Source organism: Corvus moneduloides, chromosome 1 (assembly GCF_009650955.1).
Source record: "Corvus moneduloides isolate bCorMon1 chromosome 1, bCorMon1.pri, whole genome shotgun sequence".
Classification (NCBI taxonomy): domain Eukaryota; kingdom Metazoa; phylum Chordata; class Aves; order Passeriformes; family Corvidae; genus Corvus; species Corvus moneduloides.
This window is the reverse complement of record NC_045476.1, coordinates 115,668,388-115,695,169: the sequence shown is the minus strand read 5'-3', so window position 1 is coordinate 115,695,169 and position 26,782 is coordinate 115,668,388. Positions and strand designations below refer to the sequence as shown.

The window sequence follows — 26,782 nt, the reverse complement described above, 5'->3', positions numbered from 1 at the left end:
GAACACTGTCAGGTTTGCTGTTCCTATTGAGCTCAATTTTCTTGGTGGACTCTACGTGGAGAGAAAGTCTCAAATGCATCCCAACCCTAGGTCATTAGGGGCTTTAAAAGATTACAGTCAAGACCTTGAATTGTATCTAGTAATAAATGGCGCATTAGCAGAGTGTGTGGAGCTTACAGTGGCTTTGTATAGTAATACCCCAAATACAAAAAAATTAAATATACCACTTAGATGAAAATTTACTTCATTTTGATGAAGGAAAGCAGGGAAAGGAGAAAGCAGTGGAAGAAAAACACAGGTGTCTTGTGTTCTTAAGCTGCTTAGAGGGCTGAGCTAGCTAATAGGAGACAGATTCCTCTACTTAATAGAACATATATGATCTTAGGTGAGTCTACTTGATGATAGTAGATTTTTGGTTCAAAATGAGAATTCAGCTCCTTCTAAATAAATAGCACCAAAATATCCAACTGGTATTTATGAAGAGGCACATTTTATCAGCAGTTTCAGCAGCTAACATAGAGGTTTGAATGGGTTCAAAAAATAGAGTCCCTCTTACTAACTGAAAAGAAAATCAAGGCACATAAAAAGGGGACAAGGCAGAAAAGCTCACATAATTTCTCCTCACCATTTCCTCATACTTTTCATTTTTGGTATTGAAGACTTTCAGTGTCCATTGTTCTCAGTCCAGAAAACTGAGCACCAGCTTACTCTAGTGCCAGTTTCCTTTCAGAATAAACAATGTAAGGTTTAAAAATGTTGAGTGTTTGCAATTAGTAATTGTGTATATCTGTGGCTGTAGCACTTTGATGCATTCACGTACTGTCACACTGTCACACTCTTGGACAGCAGGGTACAAGGTATGCTCAGGGAATAGGAGCGTTGCAATACATGGGATATTCATGTGCTCAGAATGCACGTGTCTGCAACAGGAATAAACTGTAGTTTACTGCCTTACTGCACAATAGCTTTGTGATTCCAGAAGATATCTCCATACTGAAATCCACCAGTGTCTTTTGGGCTTCCTTCATGTTGAAGGTGTAGCATTGTTCATCCACAAAATTGTTTTAAGCTGTAATTCTGGTTTGACCCAGAATCAAGGGGACCTTGTGCAACCTTATTTCATGCAGACTTTAAAATCAACTGATTTTGTCACAAAGACTGGTTGCTGAAAAGTATATTGTGGCATGAAAGGGGGGGGGGGTATGTGGGCAGCTGCATTTCTAGTTAGCACTCAACTCCTCCTTTTGGAGATCTGCATTTTATTCATTTGTAGAAGAAAAATAAACAGAACTCCAGAACTTACATCTTCGTTTAAAACATTGTTGAAGGAATTGAGTGGAGACTAACAGGAGCACTTAGCACTGTGGATGTCTATATTCTGTCTTGCCAAAGGGTAAATAGAGGACATTAATTTGTTCATCAGCTTCCAGATCTCCTCTCTTCCCCTCCCTAAGGGGGGAGGGAAGAAAAAATAATTTGAAGAAGGGGGTTCTGAATACCTCATATTCTCTTTTGCCTATTTCTAGCAGAGCCAGGCATGAACAATTAAATCTAGGGCTTCCCTGTGGTCTGTGAATAACACAGCACAGTGCTAACCATCAGGGCACAAAGGCAGACAACAAAAGGCGTTTTTTTATTTTTTGTTTACCCTTCAGGACACTGTTTACCTTATCACTGAAGGGGAAGTTATCATCTCATCCCTTTTGGAAATCATAGTGGGTTGATTCTGTACCTCCAGGTATCAGACCGGCTAGTGATGAACTGGGCATGTCAGCCGGGGGTTAGGGAAGTCATACTGGGAGCTGTTGCGCTCTCTGTCTTTCCCTCTGCCTCTTGCTCCTTCTCTGTCAAACCACTCTCTCTCTCACTCCCTCTAAGCCAGAATGTTGTTTTTTTTTTTCCTTCCCCCTCCCCTCTAAATTTACTTCACAGCAGATTGTCTTGTAGTAAATCACCAAAAACCCAAATAGCACTAAAGCATTCTGATACAACATTAGCATTTGCTTAACAAGCACAAGATAAACATTAAACAAAGAACTGCATTTCTTTATTAGAGGCTGCAAGATACATAATCCATGAGCACAAGAAACATGGGACCCAGTGGATATGCAGATGTGTGTTATTTCATTGGCGCTGGGCGGCCTTGTTAGAAAAGGTTTTCATCTGAAGGCTTGGGGGTGGATAGTTGACTGTCCCTGGTGGGGCTGTAACTAGATACGGAGACTGTTGCAAGCTAGGCTGGGCTCCCTGGTGGATGCGCTGATTGGACAGCCCGAGGAAAACTTGGGAAGCATCAGGAAGTGAACTCAATCACCTTGGGGATGAGAGGGGAGAACCAGATGAAGGCATTTGACTTCTTTTGTAACTCCCACTAAGGACAGATTGCCAGTACGATCCAGCCTCCATAACTGCAAATCAGGCCCTTTCCCCTATGCCGATTTCATTAGAATGGCCAGCATGGTGCAAAGAGGAGGGAGAAAAAAAAGGTTAGACACAGTAATTTTACAGGCAGGCGGGTACAAAAAAAATCTGCATAATTAAGCAGTCAAGGCTGCTAATAGGGGAGTTTATATGCTCTGGGACCAGGCAAGGGCAGCACATATGGATATAGCACTGGATATTAAATCTACGGCATGCAGACTTACTTCAGGGCCCTTGGAGAAAAGGCTAATTATAGAGAGAGGAATTGTGTTTACTGGTCTGTCTTGGGCAAAGATGTTGAGAGAAGTGCAACCAAGTTTTGCAGTTAGACATGAACAGTCTGTTAATAGAGATATCAAAAATATGTGCTTGTGGTTGCTTCACATCTAATCAACAGGAAATCACAGATTCCGAGACCCCCTTCTCCCAGTTAAATGAGGAGGGGAAAACACATGCATATACATATTCCGGATGCAGGATGTGAATGTGTTCATTATTAAATTGCTGGAATTTAATCTGAACCAAGCTCTTTATCATCAATAAATTATATTTAGCAGTTTACCCTAGTTTAGCTGCTCCTGTTAAAAAATGTCAGTGCTTCTGGGTATAAGCTCCAAGTCAGCATTTAAATATAAATGGATAATATGAATGGAAGTTGTGACGTGCAGGACTGAGCAGTTAGAGAAAGGGTATATTTATGTAACAAGTCCTGACGTGGTGGACATTAACATTTCATAATGCAGATCAAAGGTACAGAGAAGACCCAAGAGCCGTCAGTCAGAGGCCCCTAGCTACTGTCTAGTGTCTTCCATGAGATGTTTTCTTCAAATTAGAAAGCATTAGACTTTTCTTTATCCATATAGATAGATAGATAGATAGATAGAGACTTTTTTTTTAATACTTTTGAAAGTCATTAGCCTTTCCCTAGCTCCCTGCCCACTCCCCACAGAAAGAAGTGTCTCATTCTACTGAAGGGATTTTACTCAAGGCATTATCATGAAACAGTGCTTCATATCCATAACTGATAGCAGAGGCCAGTGCCCATGGCCTGTTTCGATTTAGCATTTTGTTGCTTTAGGCTTTTGTCTTTTTAGTGTTTTGATGGCTCTTCTATCACCTGTTCTGAAGTCCTGGAAAGCAAGAGGGTCAGTTGGAAGTCTGCTGGGAGGGCCTCATTCAGCAGGGTGTCAGAGCCATGTGTGAGATGCTGGGTATCCATTGGGAGCTCAGTGTTATCATGAGGCATTGTGGAGCATACAGGAAGAAGCCCTTGGTTTGGCTTCCTTTATTGTACTGGTAGGGAAAACCAGACCAGCATTCAGGGAATTTACTGAAGTTTAGTGTGGAGTCCAGGACCAGCACCACAATAACACTCAGTGATAGTACAAAGATGTGCAAAAAGCAGCCCCTGCCCCAAACGCTTGCAAAGGCACTCCGAGTGCTCACTTTGCAAAGGAAATAACACCTGTCTTGCTTGGTAAATCACTGCCTGCTAACAGTGAGTTCATGTCCCAAGTCTTACAGCAGGTGAGTTCAAAGGATGTCAGCCAGGCTGCCTGTGAAAAACATGCTCTGTTTTTTTTTTTCCCTTGTACTGTGAAGTGATGCATGGGGAGGTGTGCTGGGGTCACCTGGGATCAGCCAGGCTGCTCAGCACTGGCTGGGACTTGTAGCAGGTGGCAATAGAGGGACAGTCCTTGGGACACCTGGAACAGCAGAGGTTTTTTCTTCCCCACACCTAACCCAAAGTGATCTGTAACTGAATGATATATATTTAGAATGCTGTAGTTTATGTTACTAATAAAGCCAGAAAGTTCAGAGTATGTATGAAGCCCTGTTTCTTCAGGATATTATGTTATGCAGCAGTCACATGGCCACAGTACACGTCTGTCCGAGTGTCAGTCTTCCCTGTTTGTTCATGTCACAGAAGGAGAGAGGGCTCTAAGACAGCTGTACTTCTAGACTTCGTGAGAATGCAGTTGAGTGGAAGACAATAATCTGTACAATGTTCCCAGACAGGAAAAATTATGTGCTGAGATTCAGCCCTTCCTAAATGTTACAGATTCTGTAGAAGAGAATGGAGAAATAGGGCCTGGGAGAGACCATGCATGTACATTCTTGGACACAGTCAATCAACTGGGAAACACAAATCTGAGGAAAACAACTATTTCTTACTTTCCAGTGCATGCAGAATGGTTTGCTTGATTTTAATCCTGGGTAACTTGTGTTCATCTTCTCCTTCTGTTCAGCTGGGACGCTCCCCCTGTACTATAGTTACTGGTCTTTACCATAGTTCCCTGCAACTTAATTTAGATTTGTAAATTTGACATGGAGACAAATACACATATGTGTGTATGTATGCACACACCTCCTCTTCCACATCTTACACAGCAGTTAAAAGGATTAATGAAAATTCTCTTCCAGCATTTTTTTTTCCCATATGGTGATGAGAAAATCTGCCTTAAAAATATTTGCAGGGTGTCTGTAATGATGGCAGTAAAACATTGGGATTGCCCCTTGTGAAACACATTTTGGGGGCAGTTGTGTTGTCAGTTTAGGTGTGAATAAAACAAAATTTTATTTTCATTAAAAAAAAAGTAACTTGCAATTGCCAAAACACAGAATAACTTTTCAGTAGTGAGGAGCGAGCGGATAACCTGTCAATAGTGATGATCTAACGGCAGTCTCCAGGCTGTGCTGTGTCATCAGCCAGCTGTCAATCCCACCAGCATGTCTCAAAAGCACTAATTGTTGTGATAGTATCAGTGTGAAAGCTGCTAAGAAAAAAACATAGTCCCTTGGTGCTGCTTTGCAAAAGATAGGTTGAGGATCAAAGTTCATCTTGTCTTGACTGGATTTCATTTTTGTGTGCATAGCTACCTGTTAACACATTACTAAGTACCTAAATGTAGCTGGTTGCAGCTGCAGCTATTTTGCTGGTAAAACACAACAATCAAGTTGACTGCAGTCTCCTACAAAAGAAAGTATTCACCAGCTTCACATAAAATCACCTCTTCTTCTCCTGTGCAGCCCCATTAGGCTTGGATCAGGGGAAAAATGCCTACTCCTCCTCGTTCAAGTTGATATTAGAGACTTGCTCTGGCTATGGTTTCAGGAGTAACCCTGCTTAAGTAGCAGTTCAAGCATCATTTCTATATGCAATTTGAAATGTATATGCATGTATCTTTTATTAATACACATGTATCCGTATTGCTGTTCTTACAGCTTCTCTCTCTGCAGCGTACTTCATTCACTGCTTGATTTTGCTAAGTCCTGTAAAAGAGAGAAAGTATTTCTTTTTCTCTTTTGATTAGGAACTTCAAAGACAGAAATAATATCTGTGTTAAGATAGAGTCTAATATAACACCAGCATTAGAAGAGATATATAATTATAACTAGCAGACACCTGTCAGTAATGTTCTCTCTCAATATTCCTCCACTGTTATTTTTGGCTCCTTTTTGCTCCATTAATCCACCCATTCCCGTCTCTAAATCCCACTGCTTTTTCCTTCTCATCATCTCAAAGATCTCTCCATTTCTTTCTACCTCTACAGCCAGTACTCTTATTAGAAGCCAAGTTATATTTCACTTTAACCATGCTGTTTTTCCTCAGACTATACAACTGCAGACACCAAGCTGGTTTTGGATACTGATTTAATGTGGTTTACTTACATTTATTTGTGTTACTTTTACCCCTTTATCAAGTACAAGCATCCTGTGATCATTTTCAAAGATTTCTATCTAACCCTGCTTATGCTCCCTTGTTGAGATTCCTTTATCCCTACCTCTGTGCTCCTCTAAAGCTCACAGCTTTGAACACCTATTTCTGGAGTCACAGCCAATGTCCCATTATCTTTTGTCACAGGGCTCTTGTGCTTTGAAGAAATGCTGTCTGGACCCCTGCACAGCTCTACCTTGTCCAGCTCTGTGTCCTCTTCAACATCTAAGTTCTGCCATGCTTGCCTGGAGTGACTATTTGTTTCAGAAAAAAGGGCACAAATATGTGTGCCTTATTCAGTATTCCCAGTCACATTCTTTTCTGGCTGCTTGTCCTCACACAGAGAGGTTCTCTGGGCTAGGGCCACCCGCCTGGAATGTAGTGTGAGCTGTGGGGAATGGGTAAAAAAGCCAGGTGACAGTATATCCTGCTGTTCTCATTTCTTCAAACTCAGACAGGTTACAGCCAAAGAATCATTTACTTGCCCACATCTCCTTTGCTCTCAGACATCTTCAGATGGTCTAGAAAAATACATTTTTGAGAAGATTTGAGTGACTGGACATTAAGGATTTGGCAAAGCTTATGCAAGCAGCAGGATTAGGGGCCTGGTTCTGCAGATGCTCAGGACATTTTACAAAGCCCTGGGTACAGAGAGAGGCAAGAGAAGAGAAGCTATATTTACCCTGGTAGGCAACACCAGAGACATGAAAACAATTGACCCCTTTGTTTCTATTTCTCCCCACTTTTGCAACCCTGCCAGGCCTAATTTAGCATCTGTGCTCACCTTCCCTGAAGGCAGTGCAGTCTTTTACTTGGCTTGAGACTGTTTTCCCAGAAACCAGTAAGTCAGCTGGCATAAGGAGAGATTTCTTGGAGAATGGGTGAGTGGGCTGGGTTCTATGGTTCCTTAGTTTTTCTGCTGCTCCGGTTGTACCTCAGGAGACCAGCAGCCTGATGAATGCATTGTTCTAAAATGTCAAAAGGACCTCTGGGCACGAAGTATTGCATCCTTCAGAACCACCCAAGTCATGCAAAAGCAAGAGAGGTGCAGCCATAGGGAAAATGTCAAGCTGGGATTGAATAGCTGTGAGCGTCATTGCCACCAGTAAACAGGATCACTTATTTGACTGGGGTAAAACAAATGCTAAAAATACACTGTGTCCATCCAAGTTCTCTCTCTCAGTATTGCAACCCCACTGCTGAGATGGGGAGTTTTATCTGCATTTGTGACCTATCCCGCATTAAAAAATAAATAAATAAAATTAAATTTAAAAAAGAAAATCAAGGAACATACAGTAGATGCATTTTACTGCCAGAGTGGAACTTCACAATCCTACCAGGGGACCTTTTTGTAATGTTTGTAATGTGCTGCTATCGTGCTTTAGCAAAGAAAAATGTCACTGCTGGGTTTTATTTTTAACAGACTTTTTTAAACATCAATTAATGCAAGCAAATGTAATGAAGCAGATCTTTCTTTTTATTTATGTTTGGGTGAAAGCAGTGAGGGGGCTTGGGGGAATGACACACATGGGCAGGGAGCAGAGGGGCAAAAAGGGCGTTGCTTCTGCAGTGCCACTGAAGAGAGGTGGATTATCCTTTTGAAATGTGTGTAAATGCAAATGGACACCCAGCTTCCAGTGGCAGTCACTAGGTTTGAGAAATCAAGCTGCCTTTGCGTGTATCATTCATGTGGCATCTTAAAAAATACACTGCAAAACATGCAGCTTATTCAACACAGAAAGTTGTGTGCTCCATTGGTGTTTGCCTGCCTGAAATCAGTCAACCCTCCATGTGCACTCTTCTTATCAGAGGTAAAATGACCTAAGGAGGGACATTTGTTGCTTGTTGCATGAACTCTTTAAGAGTTGCATCATGTTGTATTTCCCCCACGCTTGAAACCATCGCAGCGCTATTGGCAGTGTTAGCCAGCTGTCTGCTGATTCTCTAACACAAAGGCAAACACATGTTCAGGACTGTAGGCAAACTCTTCTCTTCCAACATTGATTTGTTTTGCACTGCTGGGAAGAGATATCATTGAAACTGTGGCCATGCAACATTGCAGTTCTTTCACGAGGGCCTCCCATGGAATTAATGGTGATACCTGTTGTTTGGCAGGTATATTTGACTTACCATGATGTGACGGAGTTTTGATTCAGGCACAGAGGGCACAGAATGTGTCATTCAAAGATAATGTACTATACATGAGGCAAATCTTACCGACAGAGTGAATTAAGGGCAAAGCAACAACTTTAATTTGGACTTTCCCTGCTATTGGCACTTTTTACTGAGACCTTCAGAGTGGTTTATTTTCTGAGAAGTGCTGGTATTTTGGTATATCAGCCAATTTTCTGTTTGCTATAGCTCACTTTCAAGTTGTTTTTATTTCTCTTCATAGCCAGCTTGTTGTCTTTTAATCTTTTTGGGGTTGAGGGGAGAGAAAGGGTGTGTCAGTCACATAGATAAAATGTTGGAAAGAGAAGGGGGTGGATAGATGGCTTGCAAATATGGCTTTCAGTTCAGTTGCCCCACCTCAGTTTCCTTGCTGCTCTGTGGTATTCCTCGTCAGCTGTTATTTCCAGTTCTGATCTTTGGCTTCTGGTGCCCAGCTGAACTACAGAGGCTGCCCACCTTCTCTGCTGTATAATTTTCAGGGATTTAACACAGCAATTTTTCTTCTTCTCCGCTGCCATGTCATTTATCAAGTCCAGCAATCAAACAGAAATGAACATCAACAAAATATGTTGCTTGTTTCTGAAAGTGTCATGGGATCAAAATCTGCATGCTTCACCTAGCAAAATGCATTGCAAAATCTAACAGTGGGCTCTTGCTGGTCAGAGTGATCATGGCACAGCAAGTGAGCTTGCCATGGTTTTTTACTTCTAAAATGCCCCTGTTTTTCCAAATATGACTAGAGGGGTAATACACCTCCTTGACCTTATTTTCTGTTGTTCAAATCCTGCCTAGTGTTAAATCCCTCTGCTCACCTCCAAGTTTAATACATTTAAAATTGCTTCTTGAGTGAGGTGAAGGAAGCAATTGAAGGGGCTGGGGGATATATTCTGTCTGCTTTACATCTTTGCATCTCGTGTGCTTGTTTTCCCCACTTTGTTTGGAGAAAGACTGACAACTAAGCATAACATGCCGAGTAAGTAGAGAAACTTGCTGCCTGTGAGGTTTCTGATGAAGATGCTTTGTTTTAAACAGCATCAAGGTTTCCAAACGATGGCCCTCCAGGTTTTAAAAAAAAAGACAAGGCAAGTTAAATGCACATCTTGTACCCTTCTGTTAAGAAATGCTTTTATTTCTTCATATCATTAAGAGGTTAAAGATGGAAACAAAATCCTGTGGAGCTGGCCTTTTATTACAAAGTCAGGGTATCCAATATTTAAATGATAACTTAAATGGACCTGCTCAGGTCTTGGTCACATTGTTTCATAAAGTTAAGAAATTAAAAATTTGCCCACAACAAAAATGTCCACAGCATCTTTATAACTCCACAAGATAGCTGTAGAAATACTTTCAATTTTTTTTTTCTTTTTTTTTTGTGGGTGTTAATTCCTGAGATTTCTCTGTAAAAGGGATGGCTGTCTTCACTGGCAGTCTTTTTGTCCCTGATGAAATGTAAAAAAAAAATCTGTGTCTGCAAGTGTTTTGTGTCTCTCCTTCCATTCTTCTTCTTATTCTTCATCTGTGTCAACAGTATGTGCGGATAAATAAAATATCATCAAGAATGCTGATATCATCTTCCTTTTCCCTTTTCCCTCCTCTTACTTACAATAATGTGGGGCAAAGGTCTACTTAACATAACACAGTTACGATAACTAGTACATTTGTATTTCTGCTATGATGAGAGGTCTGCTGTAGTGAGACTCATCCACTGTTGCTGCTTCTTCTCAGCAGTGTTAATTATTCTTCAGGCTCGTGTAGCGTGTGTATGCAAACACAAAATAAGTGATCAGGGAGTAGGATATTTTTGGTTTTATTTGTTGTGTCAGTGACACTTCCACTCTGACACAAACTCACAGCACAACACTCCTGATCTGTAATGAGGTTATGTCCCAGGATGTGTGTTAAAAGCACTAAATAGTCCCTTGCTTATTCAAAATCCTCATTTATCTGAATTAATTTTGTGTCCCCCATTTCATTTGGGTAAATTAGGTTTCACAGTTTCACAATTTGATCACAAGTCTCACAATGTTCAGTACTTTTTTTTCAACCTGAGCCCCCGAAATGACAGTGCTGCATCAAAATCTCAGTCTTCATTTAAAAAAAAAATGAAATACTCACTTTCCTCGTTACACAGAAACCCTCTGAGGGGAAACTGCCCAGTGCAGACTTCCAGCCATACCCTCAGTTAAATCTCACAGTTTTTAACCCATTCTTCCCATTCTGCAGCACATGGCTTAAATAAATTTGGTTTCAGTGACTGCTGAAACCCTTGTGCATGTACACACAGCATACATGTAGGGTTGAACTGGCTCTTCCTCCCTTTCTCCCTGAGTTCTTCTGTTTTTTCTTACCTCTTCTTGTTTAAATAAACTGATACACAGAGTGAAAACTCAGTGGGCCTTTTGGAGAATACTTCAGCCAGCAAATGTAGTCTCGTAAGTTATTTATTAGAGTACGTCTTAGTAAAAGGCTAATGTCTTATAGTGGTCAGCCACCTATCTCTTGCTGTTACAGGCATGTTTTTCATATCACATTTCAGATTTCCTCAGAGCTTTACAAGTGTTTTTTGGTTTCTCACTGATGTTAATCACCTCATAATCATTTAATGTCAGGCCACATTTTTCTCCAACTCTATAACTTTTATCTGGAGAGGCTATATACTGACCTGACAGCCTATACTTTTATTTTTCTCATAATGATCCTGTATTTTTTCCGTAGTTTGATGCTTGATATTTGTAACCTGCTGTTCTTTTTAATTGCTTATTGTTATTAATGATATAGTGGTAGCTTTGTTGGCTTGAAACATCTGGATGTAAAATACATCTATCATTATTGCCACAGGAGCTGCACTAAATTACTCAAGCTCTGCCCGGAAGTGTATGCTACTCTGCATTTCTTCAGTGAACTTGGAATGAAGGTTAAATTGAGACTTTGCTGTGCCTGTTCACACAGGATTCATGCCCTTGTCCTGCTTCTGCTCACCACTTCTTCTGCTCCATTCACCTTTCCAGTCTACCTCCTTCTTTGTTTATTGTTGCTGCTACATCTGTTCTCCATCCCCGGCCAATCCTTATCTGTCTGATCCCTCTCTTTTTAGCCAATTCTTCTCTCTTTCTTCTACTCTGATGTTTCTCCTCTTTTTCCCTTATTGTTTGAAGTTCAGAATTTTGCCATTCTGTTACATCAGAGTTCACTGGAGGAAGGGGCTGTGTTCTTAAGCACCACTCCTCAATTGCTAGCATGGGGGAAATGGTATCTTTGCCTCAGTGAGGAATTAGGTTTGATCAAGGGTTGGAATAAATTTGTTAACAGTGGCATTTAGAATTTGGGAAAATAAAGCCAACCCCCAAACATGTAACATATAGAGAAAGAATAACTAATTGGCACTCATTATTCTCTTATCTACAAATGAAGAACTTTTAATATAAAAATTCCAAAAGCTGTTTGTTCAGCTCGGTGTGAAGTCTTAGCACCAGCAGAGCAAGTGGGAAGGAGAGTGGAACAGGTTTAGAATGAAGTCTGGTCCTTTTTTGATATGTGGGCCGAAAGCTGCTTGCTTGCTTTATAGCAGAATCAAAGAGAGACATAGGGAAAGGTCAGCGCAAATTAAAGCTGAGCTTTCTCATGCTTTCCTAAAAAAACCAGCAAACTAAATCAGATGAGCAATATAAATAATTCTTTATATTAAATTGAGCTTTATCATTTTAATACATTGCTGTACAAGATCTCCCCTAACTGGCAAAGCAGTTTGCTCACGTGAAAAGAATCTAATTAAATGCCCAGTTACCAGCACAGACCTGAGGGCCTTCACAGCCTGAACCTCTTCTTCCTCCCTGGTTTTTCTGAGGGTTGGGGGTGAGGAAATGGAGGTTAAGGGGAAAGAAAGCAGAAAGTTGATACACCCCAAAGTGAGTTGAAGAGCTGAATCAAAATCCCAGCAACTGCTGCTCATTCCAAAGTGTCCCTCACCTATGTAAAAAGAGGCCAAATAATCTTTGACTCATATAATAGCATTAAGATTTGGAAAACAAAATATCAATAGTATCTGATATATTAGGATATATGAAAAGCACTGTTATTTCTTCATGCTCTTTATTCAAATATCCAATATAGCTTTATTCAAATATCCAATATAACAGGAAAGCCCTACCCTATCCTACTCTCTTTTTTTTGTTGTTCATTTTTCTTTTTTCTTCCCTATCTTTTAAGAATAAGCAGGCAGTTCTTTGTAGGTTTAGGTAAACAGCATTTTAGCATTTAGAGACTTTATCTTCCAGACATCTAATAGTTTCATGCCAAAAGAAGGAAGGCAACTCTGACCCTTTCTGTATACTCAGAACAAAAGAAATACCTGATGAGACTTGTGTATGAAACATAATTTCTGCTGCTGGTCCACTGTAGTGTAGAATTAATATTGACACTTTGATTGGCTCCATGTGAGATGTTTTCCCAGTACCACTAAATTTAGAACAGCTTGCATTTAGTTTATGCAACATGAAATATCCTCCCCTACCTTAAAAATTCCTCTTTTCTTTGTGCAATACTTAAAAGTAGATATACCTGTACTTCAACGAGGTCCACAAGACCCTGATGAGTGGGCATTACTAGTAGGCATGTAACATGAAATAACAGAGAAAGCTGGTTTTCCAACCAGAAAGCAAGAACAAGAAAACAAAACTGTAGTCTACACAGTGAACAAAAATACTGAAATTGAATGAATAATGTTTAAAAAGCAAAACATTTTTATGTATATTTTTACTGTGCTTAGTTCTTCTGAATACAAATGTGATACTTTTATTATTTTTCCCCCTACAGTTTGATTAAATCATTAATATCTACTTAGCTCAGGCAACCTCTGAGCCATTCAAATTGCAATTTGACTTTACTAGAGAAGATTTGGTCGAAAAGTTTTTCTGGAAATAGGCTCTTAGTTCACAGAAGAGAACAGAGAAATACTCAATTACAACCTTAATTCCAATACTGCGTTCATAATGGTGGCCAGATTAAGCAGGGTCTGATTCTTCCACCACTGTAATTTAGTAAGAGAGTTTTCATTCTCTATTTGGGATGCAGTTCTGGGGTATGGTTTCTTTATCTGTAAAATTCAGATAATAATCTGTATCTCACTGTGTAGTGAGAGGATGGAGGGCTTGATCTTACACACTTTGGCAGAATTTAGTCCCACAAAAAGTCTAGACAGGAGCCTAGAAAGATGGGAGGCCTGCTCTCCTGAGCTAGTTACGCCAGCATTTGAAGGATCAGTCACCAAGTTTTTAATCAGTGCTCACTAAGTGCTATTTGAAAAGGTAAATGTTGAGCTGGATCATCTGTCTACAAATAACTCATACCACTCAGCTTATTCCTACTGGTTTAAATTTCTTTTTATATCCCATGGTAATATTGTTTCCAAAATAAGCTCCATCACATGGGATTTTATTGCAATGATGGAGTGTAACCTTGTAATGTGTGTAGCTATGTGGTGCAACACAGACTTTTTTTCTGAACAAATTTTAATACCTTTTTCTGGTGCAGTTACAGACAAGGAGTAGCAAATTATGCATGTCCCATCAGTTGGTGAGTAACCCTGCTGCTGAATTCCTGAACTCTCTCCTGGGTAGCCAGTTGCCCAGAAAATGCTGTTGTTTGATGGCAAGGGGACTTGCTGTATTCAAATTGTTCTTACTTGAGGTGAATACATGACACTTATTAAGAAATCGACCCTGCCAGTTGCCCTTTTTTATTTTCATCCAGCCTCACTGAAGCCAGACAATTTGTGGCTTTAACAGAACATACAAGGCGCATGTGGTAAGAGGAGTTCACTTACAAGCAGCCGAAGTGAGTGCAACCAAGCAAAAAAGTGAACAGTTGGTGAAGTGAAATGCATCCCTTGCTTCAGACAAAAAATACAGTGGAATGAAAGATGCAGTAGACTGGCTTTCCCTTAAGCAGATCTAATTTCAAAATCTGTCCCTGGAGAGATGAACTTTTGCTTTAATTGAGGAGGTGGATCCCAGCTCTTTGTCACTCCATCAGTCAGCACCCTTTGCTGTAGCTTTAGCTGTACACTGCAGAAGGCTGTAGGATTTATTTCCTGCTTGTTGAATAAAGCTTCCTACCCAATGCTGCTGGGAGTCAGCATGGCCTGGCCTCAGCAGCACAGTGCAGGTCCCACCCTCTCCCTTCTGCTGAAGGCCAGTATCTTTCCAGGCAGTGTCATATCCTGGTCCCTACCTTCCCCTTGACAGGCTACAATTGTTGGTGACTCAAGAGTTTAGGATTGTTGCTAGGATCTTGTTTACCACCTTCCCTGGAGTGGGCAGAGTCTTGCCTAAAAATCATTCTGAACTGAAAAGAAAGCAAGAGGAAAGACGCTGCTTGGGTTGCAGCCTGATGTTTTGAGTTTCTTCAGCTAACATCATGATTTTGACTGAAAGTGGTATTAAGAGTAAACACAGACCAGCATGCAGGCACCTACATGAGCAGTAGTAGGTGGCACAAGAGGGAAGGTGTGCAGGATAACTGTGCCGAGACCGTGACTGAGGAAGGAAGATATTTCCTTCTCCTGCCCTCCTGTGTCCTAATATGTGGTGACTTTCCCTGGACAGTCCAGGAAAACACAGGTGTACCTCTGTCTTTCCATCCAGTCCTCCATCCTGTCCCACCAGGATTGAATCCTTAGTTAGGACTTTAGCAAAAACTGTTTTTCTATGACAAGTTGTTCTCACGGCTGTAAATTCCAGCTGTATTCTTCTTCCTGCTGCAACTTCCAGCTGTATGCTTTGCCTTTACTATGTCTCCTCCTTTATCACTATATTCCTATCCTTTCCATGTCAGCTTCCAAAAATAACACTCTGGTGGATAATGTTCCTCATTTGAGGGGTTGTGATAATGTTTGAGAAATTGAAAATGGCAGAAGTATTAGTGCAATCAGGGAGAAATTATGAACGTGGTGCTGGAGACTTCAGGCACTCTTGCACTTCAGCTTCCAGGCTTGGAAAGCTGTTATGTGTTCTTTAGCATGTGAGGGTACATGTCATGCACATACTTGCCACAGTGGACCCTAAGACCAAATATTGAGCAGGAATGAGGTTGTCTGAAGTGGCACAGGGAAGGTGATGGTTGCGTAGGTGTGTGGCCAGCAGAATTAAAAAGATGCAGGCAAGCACAGCACTTACAAACTAGGAAGCATAAATGGCTGTACACTCTGGAAATTATAGTGTTATAGGGTGTTTCTTGTCCTTCCCCAGTTTTCTGTGTGAGATGCTGTAGCCCAGGGGTTAGCTGTCATCCATGGCATTGCTTCCTTACTCCTCAGATCTCTGGCTTATAAATGTGTGCTGCAAAATTAACTCACGTAAGAGTGAAAGCAATGCGAAGGAGAAATTGATTAAGGGGCATGGCTTGCTTGCTAAAAAAAATTATAAAGAAAACACATTGAATGTGGGAGCTGGGCATGTTTTAGACCTAAAAAAAAAAAAAACAGGGCCTGCAAGCCATTTCATTCCTGCATTTTGTGAGGAGGGCAGAGTTTACACGACTTCTTAGCAGATGCTTTTGAGCATGGGCCCAGCGTCGTGATGATTTGCCAGGAGGGCATCATCATCCTAGGACCTTTGCCTATAGATTTATTCAGAGTAGAAGGCACAAGGACCCTTCTGGACAATCTCGAGGGTAAATAAGAGAAAGAGTTACTTATAAACTGTTACAAATTGGTACTTGGTAATGGCTGTGGTGTTGATCAGACAATATAAGAGGGCCCCCAGTGGTTACTGACTTAACAGCTGCATGTAAGTCAGCCAGTGAACATTTGCTTGTAGCTGCTCTAGTTTTGTTTTTATTGAAGAGCAAGAAGCATAAACATGGGACACACAGTCTAGAGGCTGCTTAAAGGGTTCCACTTGTTTAAAGTGTATATTGAAATGTCAGGGCCTTCCATGAAATGAACAAGTTGTGCCTTGAGTTGGTGACACAAATTGGGCCAGGTCATCCAAAGCACTGGCTCTAGGGGAGGTGCAAGTGGGAGCATCCTGCCTGCTGTACAAGTTGCTCAGTAACTCTGCAGTATATGAGTAGCCAATACAAAGACAGAGGATCCCCAAATATGAGAATATGCTCAGCACGAAGACTGATTATATTTGGTTTTATAGCTGGTTTTCAAGTTAGTTGCTGAGGTAATGGGCTGCACCTCAATTAAAATCTACCTGCCTGCATTGAAACATTTAATATTTGTGTAAATATTAAACATTTATATGAATATTAAATGCATTTATTTGGAATTGATTCATGTTTACATTTTCCCACTATCTGAATAAAGATTGCAAATGGAAAGTAATTTACTTATGCAGAAATTCTGCATGCATCAAACTCATTTGACTGCCAACAGTGGGTAAACCATCCCCATCCATCTTGCAAGGTCTTAATCATGTCCAAGCTCATATCCCAACCATGTAAGGGCAACAGTAAGCACCAGTTCTGTGCTGTACAGTGGGTACTTTGTTCTTGCCTTCCTCATGGTGTTGTTGGGCCCATAATGTGAAGGACGTGCTGACTTGTTTTACGATGTACCACACCAGGGAATGCAGTGCATAGTTTTCTGTTAGATTTGGAAAAGTGCAGGCTTTATATTGAAGGTTCATTTCTTTTTCATCCTTCAGCTAACTCATTTGCACTGTAATGTACTTTCCTATTCCTCCTCCTGATACTTGCAGCTTTTATACCTATTTTGCAAGCCATATTTTTAGTCTAATCCATACAGCAGTTGTCTAAAATTCCATAGCATTGCTTATTTCTTACCTATAACTCTTAATAAAAAATAAGGCTGTGCCAACCTATTATATCCTTAATAGAATATTCTAATGGTTATTAAATCAATTGACTCTGAATCTCACTTTAATAAATGAGTCAGACAGTATTTTCCAATTACTGTCAGCCGCCACCTTTCCAAAGAGCAGATTATTTTGATTGAATTTTTTAAAGCTGCTCAGCACTTTTTTTTTTTTTTTTTTTTTTTTTTTGCCTGAGTAAGAGGAAAGAGCAGCAGCTCTGTTCTGCAGGGAAGGAGAGCCCTTTGGACTGTATCTGACACTCCATTCCATTTCAGATTTAACCCAAATGGAAACTGAAAATGTGACATTTCACTGTCCCTTTATTTATTAATGATATCATATTTTGCACTTCCATAGCACCCTATCAAATTGTTTGCTAAACGTGGAGATCTAGACAGAGGCCACTGTGTAAACAGAGCGTTTTGCTTCTTCTTTCCACATCTGGCACCTTTTCAAGATTTGCCACACCCCGTCTTTACCATGCCAGTGGGAGAGAAAAGACTGGCCATGCTTTTAAATTGTCTATGGAGAGCGGAGAACAGGGACAGAGCCTTGTTCCCTCATTCTTCCACAATGCTGTGTGATCCAGGCAAGTTGTGTGTCAAGAAACATAATCTTATACCTTTTCAAAGGCAGATGGCAGTGATTCTGGGTCTTCTGAGTATGGTAGATAGTCCTGGACTCTTCTCCAGCTCCTGTCTTGGTTGTATTAAAAGTCTTAAGGGATACTAATTAGGTCAGCCAGTTAAAGTAGAAATTGAAAATTAGCACCTCTTCTTTAAGGATGGGTAGTCTGAGAAACACAGGCCACACTGTCATGCCCAAGGTGATAAGAGTATGTCAGTGCTGGAGTGTGGAATGGAAGCCAGCACTCCTGACTCTTCTGCCAAGACTGTACCCTTAGCTGTGTTCCTTAAATTTAAATCATGCTGGTCTCACATTCTTGAATTCAAGGACTGAAATCTTGCCCTCTGTTCCAAGGACGTAACAGGGCAGGTGATGTGCACAAAATGGGTGAAAAAATATGGGAAGGGAGGGGTTTATAACTCGCTAACGACTTAGGAAAAATATTTTTCTGTTAGTTATACAAATGTAGTCTTATTTTAAATACAGTCTTTAGAACTTGGAGACTAAAAACATTTTATTTTTAAGAGAAAGCTTAGATTCTGCACAAATTGGTGTCTCTTGCCTGGGGAAGTTTCCTATCTGCCCCAGGCGAGTGGGTGAGGGGATTTTTCAAACCCTGTTTATAAGCCTTTAGGAAAATCATATTTGCAACATAGAATAATCAAAGTGGTTTTGATGTTTGTGACCAGGAGATCACCTTGGATCTGAGTACTATGAGAAATACAATAAGGGTCACATTTAATGGGTTTCAGTTCTTGTTGAACAAGTACAATTTCTGTGTAATTAAAATCAGTTTTGCTTAGGCATCAGGAGTGCACGCCTTTCTTCCTACTTTTTCCTTCATCAACTAAGGTAATGAAAAGACAAAAAAAGCCTTCTCTGTCTTTGTAGCTTCATATAAAAATATTTCTTTTTTGGAAGTCTTTCTTCCTTAGAATGTTTGAAGAACTCCCCGTTCAATGTTCCCATGCTCAAGAATGATTAGCATGGTTCATTTACACTTTGCCAACAGTAACTCTGTGATTTGAGAATTGTCATCGATTATCTTCACCTTGACTCGTGGAAGATCCTGAGATGGAGCTCCTTTGTCCTAATTGCTTTGACTGTGTGTATCAGCACAAACAGTTTGATGGAGAAACTTCACCCTGCAGGTTTCCTAAGTTGTAACTGCCCTTTGTGGGGAACTTGCACCATCTCCAGAACTGTCTGTTCAGTAATGACCATGGCAAGGATATGCATATAGCAGAAATATTGTCTGTCAGTCTGTACAGTCCTCAAGCTCTGCAGCTTGTAGAGGTAGTCAGCAACATTGAACACTGCTTTCAGGAAGGATTGGTAGACAAGAAAAGGAAGTTTGCAGTTTGCTGTGTCTGCATGGGAGTGATGTCACTTTGTGTAAACCTTTGTCTTTGTTGGGTTTCATCTGTCCCTTCTTATTGTGAAGAGCTCTGACACCTCATAGAAATCACACAATGGTAATTTTCAGTAGTCCCACCTGCAGAATGGCCACCACCACCTGGCTTAGCTCACACTGTCTAAAGCCCACTAATTACCCCCCTTTTGCAAAAGATGCCATGACTTACACAAAGGCTAAATTTAGCTTTTGGACTACCGAGAAGTGAAAGCTGGGGGCTACACTGACATTTTTTTTCAATTCTGATAAGTCACTAAGGGTCATTTGGGGCCGGAATGTGGCCCCACTCAGCTGCAGAAGCACTGCGTCATGTTCTCTTTACACTAGTGGGAAGGGTTGTTGTGTGGGATGCAAAACATGGGCCATGCTCTCGCCGTCCTTCGCGAATGCCCGTCATCACAGTCACTGATCATCGCTGCAGGCAGCGCTGTGTCCGGCGGGAGGCTGGCAGCCTGGCATTTAGGTGTTCAGCGTGGGCAGGGCGCTCTCCTAAATCACTCCTTCCCAACTGAGAAATGGCAGGGAGCTGTGCCAGTCACCAAGCACTTCATTCCCGCTTGTTTTTTAATAATCAGATAGAGTACTTACCTGCGAGATCAATGCTACTCGTGTAGCACACCAGTGACATACAGAAGGACCTTTTCTAAGCGGCGCTGTGGGAATTGAGGCCTCTGCAGCAGGGCTGGAAGCCACTTCTTACCTAGCAACTGTTTCTAAGTAGGACAGCCGCTGACTGCCCTCATGGCGGAGTGGATGAATCCTGCAGCACCCTCAGGAAGGGAACCTGGTGCCAGGCACCAGCCGGCCTTGGAGGACAATGGGAGGAAGCAGAGGAACAAGCGGCAGGGAGCGGGAAGGGTTTTAAAGCCACAGGACGTGGACGGGAAAGCTGCGTCAGAAGGCACATGGGGACTTTTCTGGGCTGTTCAGAGGAGAAATGCAAATAAAGAGGGAAAAAATCCAGGATTGTCAGAAAGGAAGTTTTGAAATTCTGCAGCTTGCAAAAGGTTTCATGTATGCCCACAGGACTGGGAATGTGGAGCAGGAGTGATGTGAGGGTATAAACTACCCACCCTTCTCACTCTGGTTACAAGAAACTCCACCTCAGCCGGAGTGCCAAAAACTGCATTCACAGTTCTTACCCATGGTAGACAGGATAATGTGTGATCAGCATTGAATTCCTCGCGTACTGTTTTGCAAATGTACTTGGTTGTGACTGGGTGTCTCTGCTAAGAAATGATGTTTCAGGTCATAGTCATCATTTCCTACTGAAGGCTAATGCTCTGCAGTCCTGTTTGGTGCTAAGTGCAAGTGGAAAAATCTGTGTTCTTAATGCCCAGTCAAGTTCTGTATATTCTGAAACATTCTGGCTAAGAGAACACTTCAGCCCTTGTAGGTGCTGAGGGGCATCCATTTTCCTGAGCTTAGGGAAAGAAAAAGCTGCTCCAGTTCACAGATTGTGTTGGACTTTCTCTTTGTAAGGGCTGTGGTGAATTTCACTTTTCCTTTGATTTCTCCTGCAGATGAAGGATTGAACCATGAATGCAAACTCTGCAATCAGACATTCGACTCTCCTGCCAAACTTCAGTGCCACCTGATAGAGCACAGCTTTGAAGGCATGGGGGGCACCTTCAAATGTCCGGTGTGCTTTACAGGTAGGAGCCCATCACTGGTTGTCCCAGCCATGCCCTTAGCTTGACCTTGCAGAACTCCCTGAAAAAATGTGTCATGTGCTGGCTTTAGGTCTGTTTTAGGAGGGAACATTACATTTCGCTCATTAGTAATATTGATTAGAAATCGTTTAGAAAGCTGAGCTCCTTGGAAGGTCAGTCATCCATCTGTAAGAAGTGCATTTCAAGCTCTTCTTTCGGAAGTTTGAGATTTTTGTAATTACAGAAGTGATAGTCTGTTACCTTCCACAGTATCACGTTCATTACTTCCATGTTTCAAACTTGCCAAGGTTAAAACTGTCCATAAATTTGTGGTTTAAAGCTACAGATGTTTCCTTTAAACCAATAAAACTCAGAGCAGAATTTGGCCCCAGTTCCCAGGCATAGCCTGTGCAGCAGCATTCTCCTCTGATGGGGTAAGAAAGCCCACATGCGTGTGTTTGTTGGCTTGTGGTGAGAAGAAACACCCTTGTAATGTGCTTTAGAAAGCAAGCCATGCTGTCTTGCCACAAGTCAAGTTCTGCTCTCCCCTGATACAAGTCCAAGTGTGGAATAATCCCCCCTGAGTCAGTGGTGTTATTCACTAGTAAAACCCAAGTGAGAAAATAACTTGACCCAGTAGGGCTAAGCACTGCAGTGTTTGGGCCATAATGAAGAACAGAAAAATGCTGTTGTTGGAAATGAAAACACATTAAAAGGATGCCTACTGAGTTGTTGTGAGTTTTTTTAAGGACTTCTTAACAGAACATTTCATAAAATGATAACCTAAAACATGAATGTTAATATATAGCTTGCATTCCCAATTTTGCTTTAAAAGATGAAAATCAAAGATAATCACAAACATGACAAAACACACTTTAGGTATTGACACATCAATGGCATGCTGATTCTGGAATCCATTCAAGGTTTCTGTTTTCCATTAATGGAAGTGAAGGATTTTCATTGATAAGCAAATAGACCCTTTAATACCTTCATTTTACTTCTCTTTGTTTGGCAGCTCCATGCCCAGTAAAACCTAAGCGAGTGCTACAGAGGAAAATTAAATTTGAATTTTTCGTCTTTCAGATACAGTGGCTGGTGATGATTATTACCTCAATGTGTTCAAGTTTCACACATTTCTGTGGGTTATAAAATTAAAAAAAGACATAGTTCATCTTCACTGCACAGCTTGTCTGAGCATGGATAGTACCACCACAAACAATTTGTCTGTAAAGTGTCTGTGTTCAATAATTCTTTCAGTTAGGCATTTCTTCAAGTTTTTACTTTTATTACTGATTCTACTAATTTTTTTCCTTGTTTTTGTTTACACATTGTGGTGTGATCTTTTTTTAGTGTAATGTCATGGGTCTTCAGTTTCCAAGTTTGGGGTGTTGTAAATGCAACATGAGAACTTGCATATATAAAGAGTACCCACTGAGGGTTCTCCATGTGACCAAGATCCCTGATAAAACTAATCCTTCAATTTCTGAGCCAGTAACCTTGTAAAATGTGTTAAAGAGTATAGAGATAAGTCGATTCCAATCTGTGTGAAATACTTCTTGCTTTTTGCTGATGGGATAAATAGACAGTGAGCATTAATCACAAACAATGATGGTTTATTAGCAATATGCCATTAAAATTATTTCAGCACATCTTGCTGGAATATTAACAAGAAGTAAAAATCACCAAAATAAGTTTTATATGGAAAATGGAATCCGATCTTTTTATTTTCCAGGGTAATGAGAAATGTGATTAAAATGTATGACTCAGAAGAACAATATTCTGATGGTTTTTGTTGCCTTGCAATTAGAATAATTTTAATGATTAGAAGTGGAGTCAAAGTCAAATGCCAGCATCTTTAATAAATCCTTTCCCTGCCTATACAGATTAATATTGTAGATGCAAACTTTTTTAGGTCACAGTGCACCAGGCATCCATCAGAAGTCAGTGCTGCCAACCCAAACACTGCCTCTGGCATATACAATTTAATTATTAATAGTATGTCTCCTAGGTAAACTGTTACACAGTCTTAGGGCCTTGTTTTGTAGTCATTAAAATTGAACATGTTTATATTATTGAAACCCTTGCATTCAGTGTGTAGGCAGAGTTGATCTTAAAGTATCCAAAGAGAATTTACCTGCAGTTCTGTTTCACATTTATAGACATTGCCCCGGTATAGCTGTGGGATATAATTTTTTGCATTAACACATTTAAATACAGAGCTGTTTGTTATATTTAACTGTAGGCACACAGAGTAAACAGGACTTTGGCATCTGTGCTTTTCAAACCTGTTGGTTGCTAGGAAATAAGTTTTGTATGTGTTCAATCAAAGTGCAGTAAGCATGAAGAAATAATTCTGAATAGGAAATGGCATTTTTAGATACTTTATACTCAAAATCTTCATCGGTTGTCCTGATAGGGTCATCTTTTGTTCTTTGCCAATTGTTGGGATTTTTTTCCTTACACCAGGGATCTGTTTCAATTCATTTGTTTTAGAAGAAGCATCACACTTTGTAGATAAATGACATTCATTGGTACCCATATAGCAGCAGTATAAGGTAAAATCCGACTGCACTACCTAATTTTAGGTCTTGAAATTGCTCAGTGTTATTGGAAGATTGTTTATAAAAAGCTCTTCACTTACGATAAGAAAGAATGAAAAGCTTGTTGTTTGTCTATTATTTCAGTGTTTGTCCAAGCAAACAAGTTGCAGCAGCATATTTTCTCAGCCCACGGACAAGAGGACAAGATCTATGACTGCACACAGTGTCCACAGAAGTTCTTCTTCCAAACAGAGCTGCAGGTACCACACTTGTTACCTGGGGTTTATAATAGCATTATGTATTTGATAGCTGAGTTCGAAGCTGTACTTGCCATGACCTCCTCTGATACTTGCTTATCATCAGGATGGGAATTAGAGAAGGACAAGAGAAACTGCAGGTGATTCGACCCATGCTGCTTCAAAAAGGTGCTGGCAGAAAGCCACCTGGTACAGAGCTGAATTTCAGGATTCTTGCGCTGTAGGTTGTTGCAGCTCAAGGTATTCTCTAGAAGAGAGAAATGGGCATCCTATTTTTCTGCTTGATAGCCATAAAACATTTAGTAAAGCAGTGAAACGGAAAATAAATGTATTCTTTTGTCTTTAAATGTGAAAAACTATGCACTGAAGTAGGAGTGTAGTGATGGCAGAGAGGGGAAGTAGGCAGAATTTCAGAATTTCTCTTTTGACTTGGTGGGAAATAAAAATAAGGTCAAATGAATGGTATACTGTCTTTTTGTGGGCCATTGTCAGATCTGTAGCAATACTATTTATTGATGGTAAACAAAAGGAAAGAGAAAGAAAGAAAGAAAGAAAGAAAGAAAGAAAGAAAGAAAGAAAGAAAGAAAGAAAGAAAGAAACAAAGAAAGAAAGAAAGAGAGAAAGAAAGAAAGAAAGAAAGAAAGAAAGAAAGAAAGAAAGAAAGAAAGAAAGAAAGAAAGAAAGAAAGAAAGAAAGAAGAAAGAAAGAAAGAGAGAAAGAAAGAAAGGAAGAAAGAAAGAGAGAAAGAAAGAGAGAAAGAAAGAGAGAAAGAAAGAGAGAAAGAAAGAGAAAGAAAGAGAGAGAGAGAAAGAAAGAAAGAAAGAAAGAAAAAGAAAGAAAGAAAGAAAGAAAAAGAAAGAAAGAAAGATGGATGTTGAACAAGATATGAAAACAGTTTTGGATGAAGGCATAATTTACTATATGTTAACATTCTGCACTGTGTGGTTCATGGTGAGAAGTGGTGCTGTCTTATTCCTGATGTACTGTTACACTTTGAGACAACTGCAGAAGACTTTCTAAATTATTTTAGTTTCTATTGAAGTACTAAGTTCGGTTGACAGAGGAAAAATTTTAAGCATTAGGATTTTTTTTTTGTCTAAATACTTTCTGAGCTTTTTTGCAAAGTGTTTCCAATAGGTGAAACTGGTTTTTTCAGGGGAAAAAAAAAAGTATTTTTGACTAACTGATTTTCACAAATTTTGTTGTTCATCTCTGATAATAGAAATGAGGGAGTAGGGAGAAGCAGAAACACCAGCAGTTCTTGGAAAGAGAAAGGAGACATTGTTAGGGAAGAAAGATCAAAAAGAAAGAAAGAAAACCAGGAAGGGAGAAGGAGCAGGTATGCAAAAGACAGTTATGAAAAGAAAGAAACAGAAACAAAAGGTAAAAATTACTTTTAACAGAATTCAGACTGGATTTTAAAAAGCAGAATAGGTAACTGAATTATGAAGATGCAAAGCACACAGAGTGTAGCTATGATGTGTACAATCACCTCCTTACAAGTCTATCCCACCTAAAATACACTTTCATTTCAAAATGCATGGGCTCCCAAGTAGCTGGCTTCATTTTTTTATTGTAATAAACAAACCACATGTTTTTCCACTCAAAAGTTATTCCTACCCAAGACTTAGGAAAAGATTTTGCTCTTTCCATCTAAGCCTCATTCACTGAAACTTCAACATTACTGAAGCACCTGGATTTCTAGTGAAGGGAACAAAAGGGTGTTGCTACAGAGAGAAATTCTGGTCTACATAGGCTAGATGACAGTGTGTTGGTAGTTGCATGCTGCAGAAGGCTCTTAATAGACCCCCATCTCCACATCCTTAGTGACAGTCTCTCTCTGGCTTATCTACACTTGCAAAAAGGAAGAGGTATTAATTTACTTATACACTTAATTCATTCTGTTTATTGTTCTTTTTATTAACTTGGATAGCCCCACCTCAGTAGAGAATGCATTATGTTTAAAAAAAAGGCAGTGCCATCATGCCATATCCATTTATTTGTTGGGATCACTGTCTTTCTGCTCTTACCTCCAGTTACTTACCCAGGCTGGTGAAAGGGCAGCAAGGCACTGAGGCAGAGCAGTAGGGTCTGCTTTTGCTGAAAATACGTTGATCTCCAGCCCACTCTCATTTAAAACCTATTCCAGGAGGCATTGCTTTGTTCAGGCTATCTACCACCTGAAGCAGTGGAATCTTTGGCAACTGTCCTCCAGGTTATGCTTCTCTATCTGTTCACATTGCCGTGGTTTGTGCTGGCGCTTGCAGCATAGCTGTATGTTTATTCTAGCAAGAGCAGCTCCTTACTTTTTAAACTGAATATGCATCTAACATTCTTCTCCCATGCACAGGACATGCTGATCATGTCAGATTAGAAGGCAGGGTCAGCACTCCATGGTTGTAGGGCAGGCAGAGTGGGAACATGAACAAGGTAGAGCAGGGCAGAGCACAATAGCACAGAAGTCCTATCCACATGTATGGTCCAGCTGATAATTAAAGGGAATGAATTCAAGCATACAGAAAATATAGGCATTATAATGGTGCTTAACTTGGTGTTTGGCCCCGTGTGATTCTTCACTTAGCATTTTCTGGCCCCTGTTCAGAAAGGGTAGCCTATAGGAACATAAGAATCCCCTCATACTATGTTCATCTCACCTTCTCAATGCAAAAATCAAGTAGGACTCTCTTTAGAAGTTTCCATTATTTCACTCCAGATGCTTGCCGGGAATGCAGCACAATCCCACAGGACCACATTCCGGTGAGAACAAATGACCAGTCCTGAAAATCAAACCTTCAATGTATTGCTCAACCTTCAAGTTGAAATAATGAAATTTTACAGGAATCTGCTCTTTGTTTTAAGATCCTTTTGACACTTCCTTTGTGCTCTGTACACTTCCTTTAAATGCCTTTGTGCTCAATAGCTATAGAACCAGCTTTAAACTTTTTTAGATACTACCTGCATATGGAGGAAGCAAATGGAAACCTTCTGTAACAGTTAGAAGTTTATGCTTTAAGAGTGTTCCAAGTTGTGAATTTTCATACTTACATGTTTAAAAGGCTATATGGTGTATTTATACCTCTGAAATGGAGTTGAAAAGGCTTGTCCCTAAAAATGTTTATTCTTTAGCATAGAAAGCTTTTAATAAGACATACTTAACAC

At 40.3% G+C, this 26,782-nt stretch overlaps 1 protein-coding gene across 12 annotated transcripts in view; it reads left to right on the top strand.

Annotated features, from left to right (window-relative positions):
* ZNF521 (zinc finger protein 521) overlaps positions 1-26,782 on the top strand; it is a 230,143-nt gene that overhangs the window by 179,577 nt on the left and 23,784 nt on the right. For all 12 annotated transcript variants that reach the window (XM_032123789.1, XM_032123865.1, XM_032123807.1 and 9 more), the window contains 2 exons: positions 20,698-20,829; positions 23,511-23,626. In XM_032123789.1, coding sequence (XP_031979680.1) covers positions 20,698-20,829; positions 23,511-23,626 — 248 coding nt within the window. The remainder of the gene's footprint in view (positions 1-20,697; positions 20,830-23,510; positions 23,627-26,782) is intronic.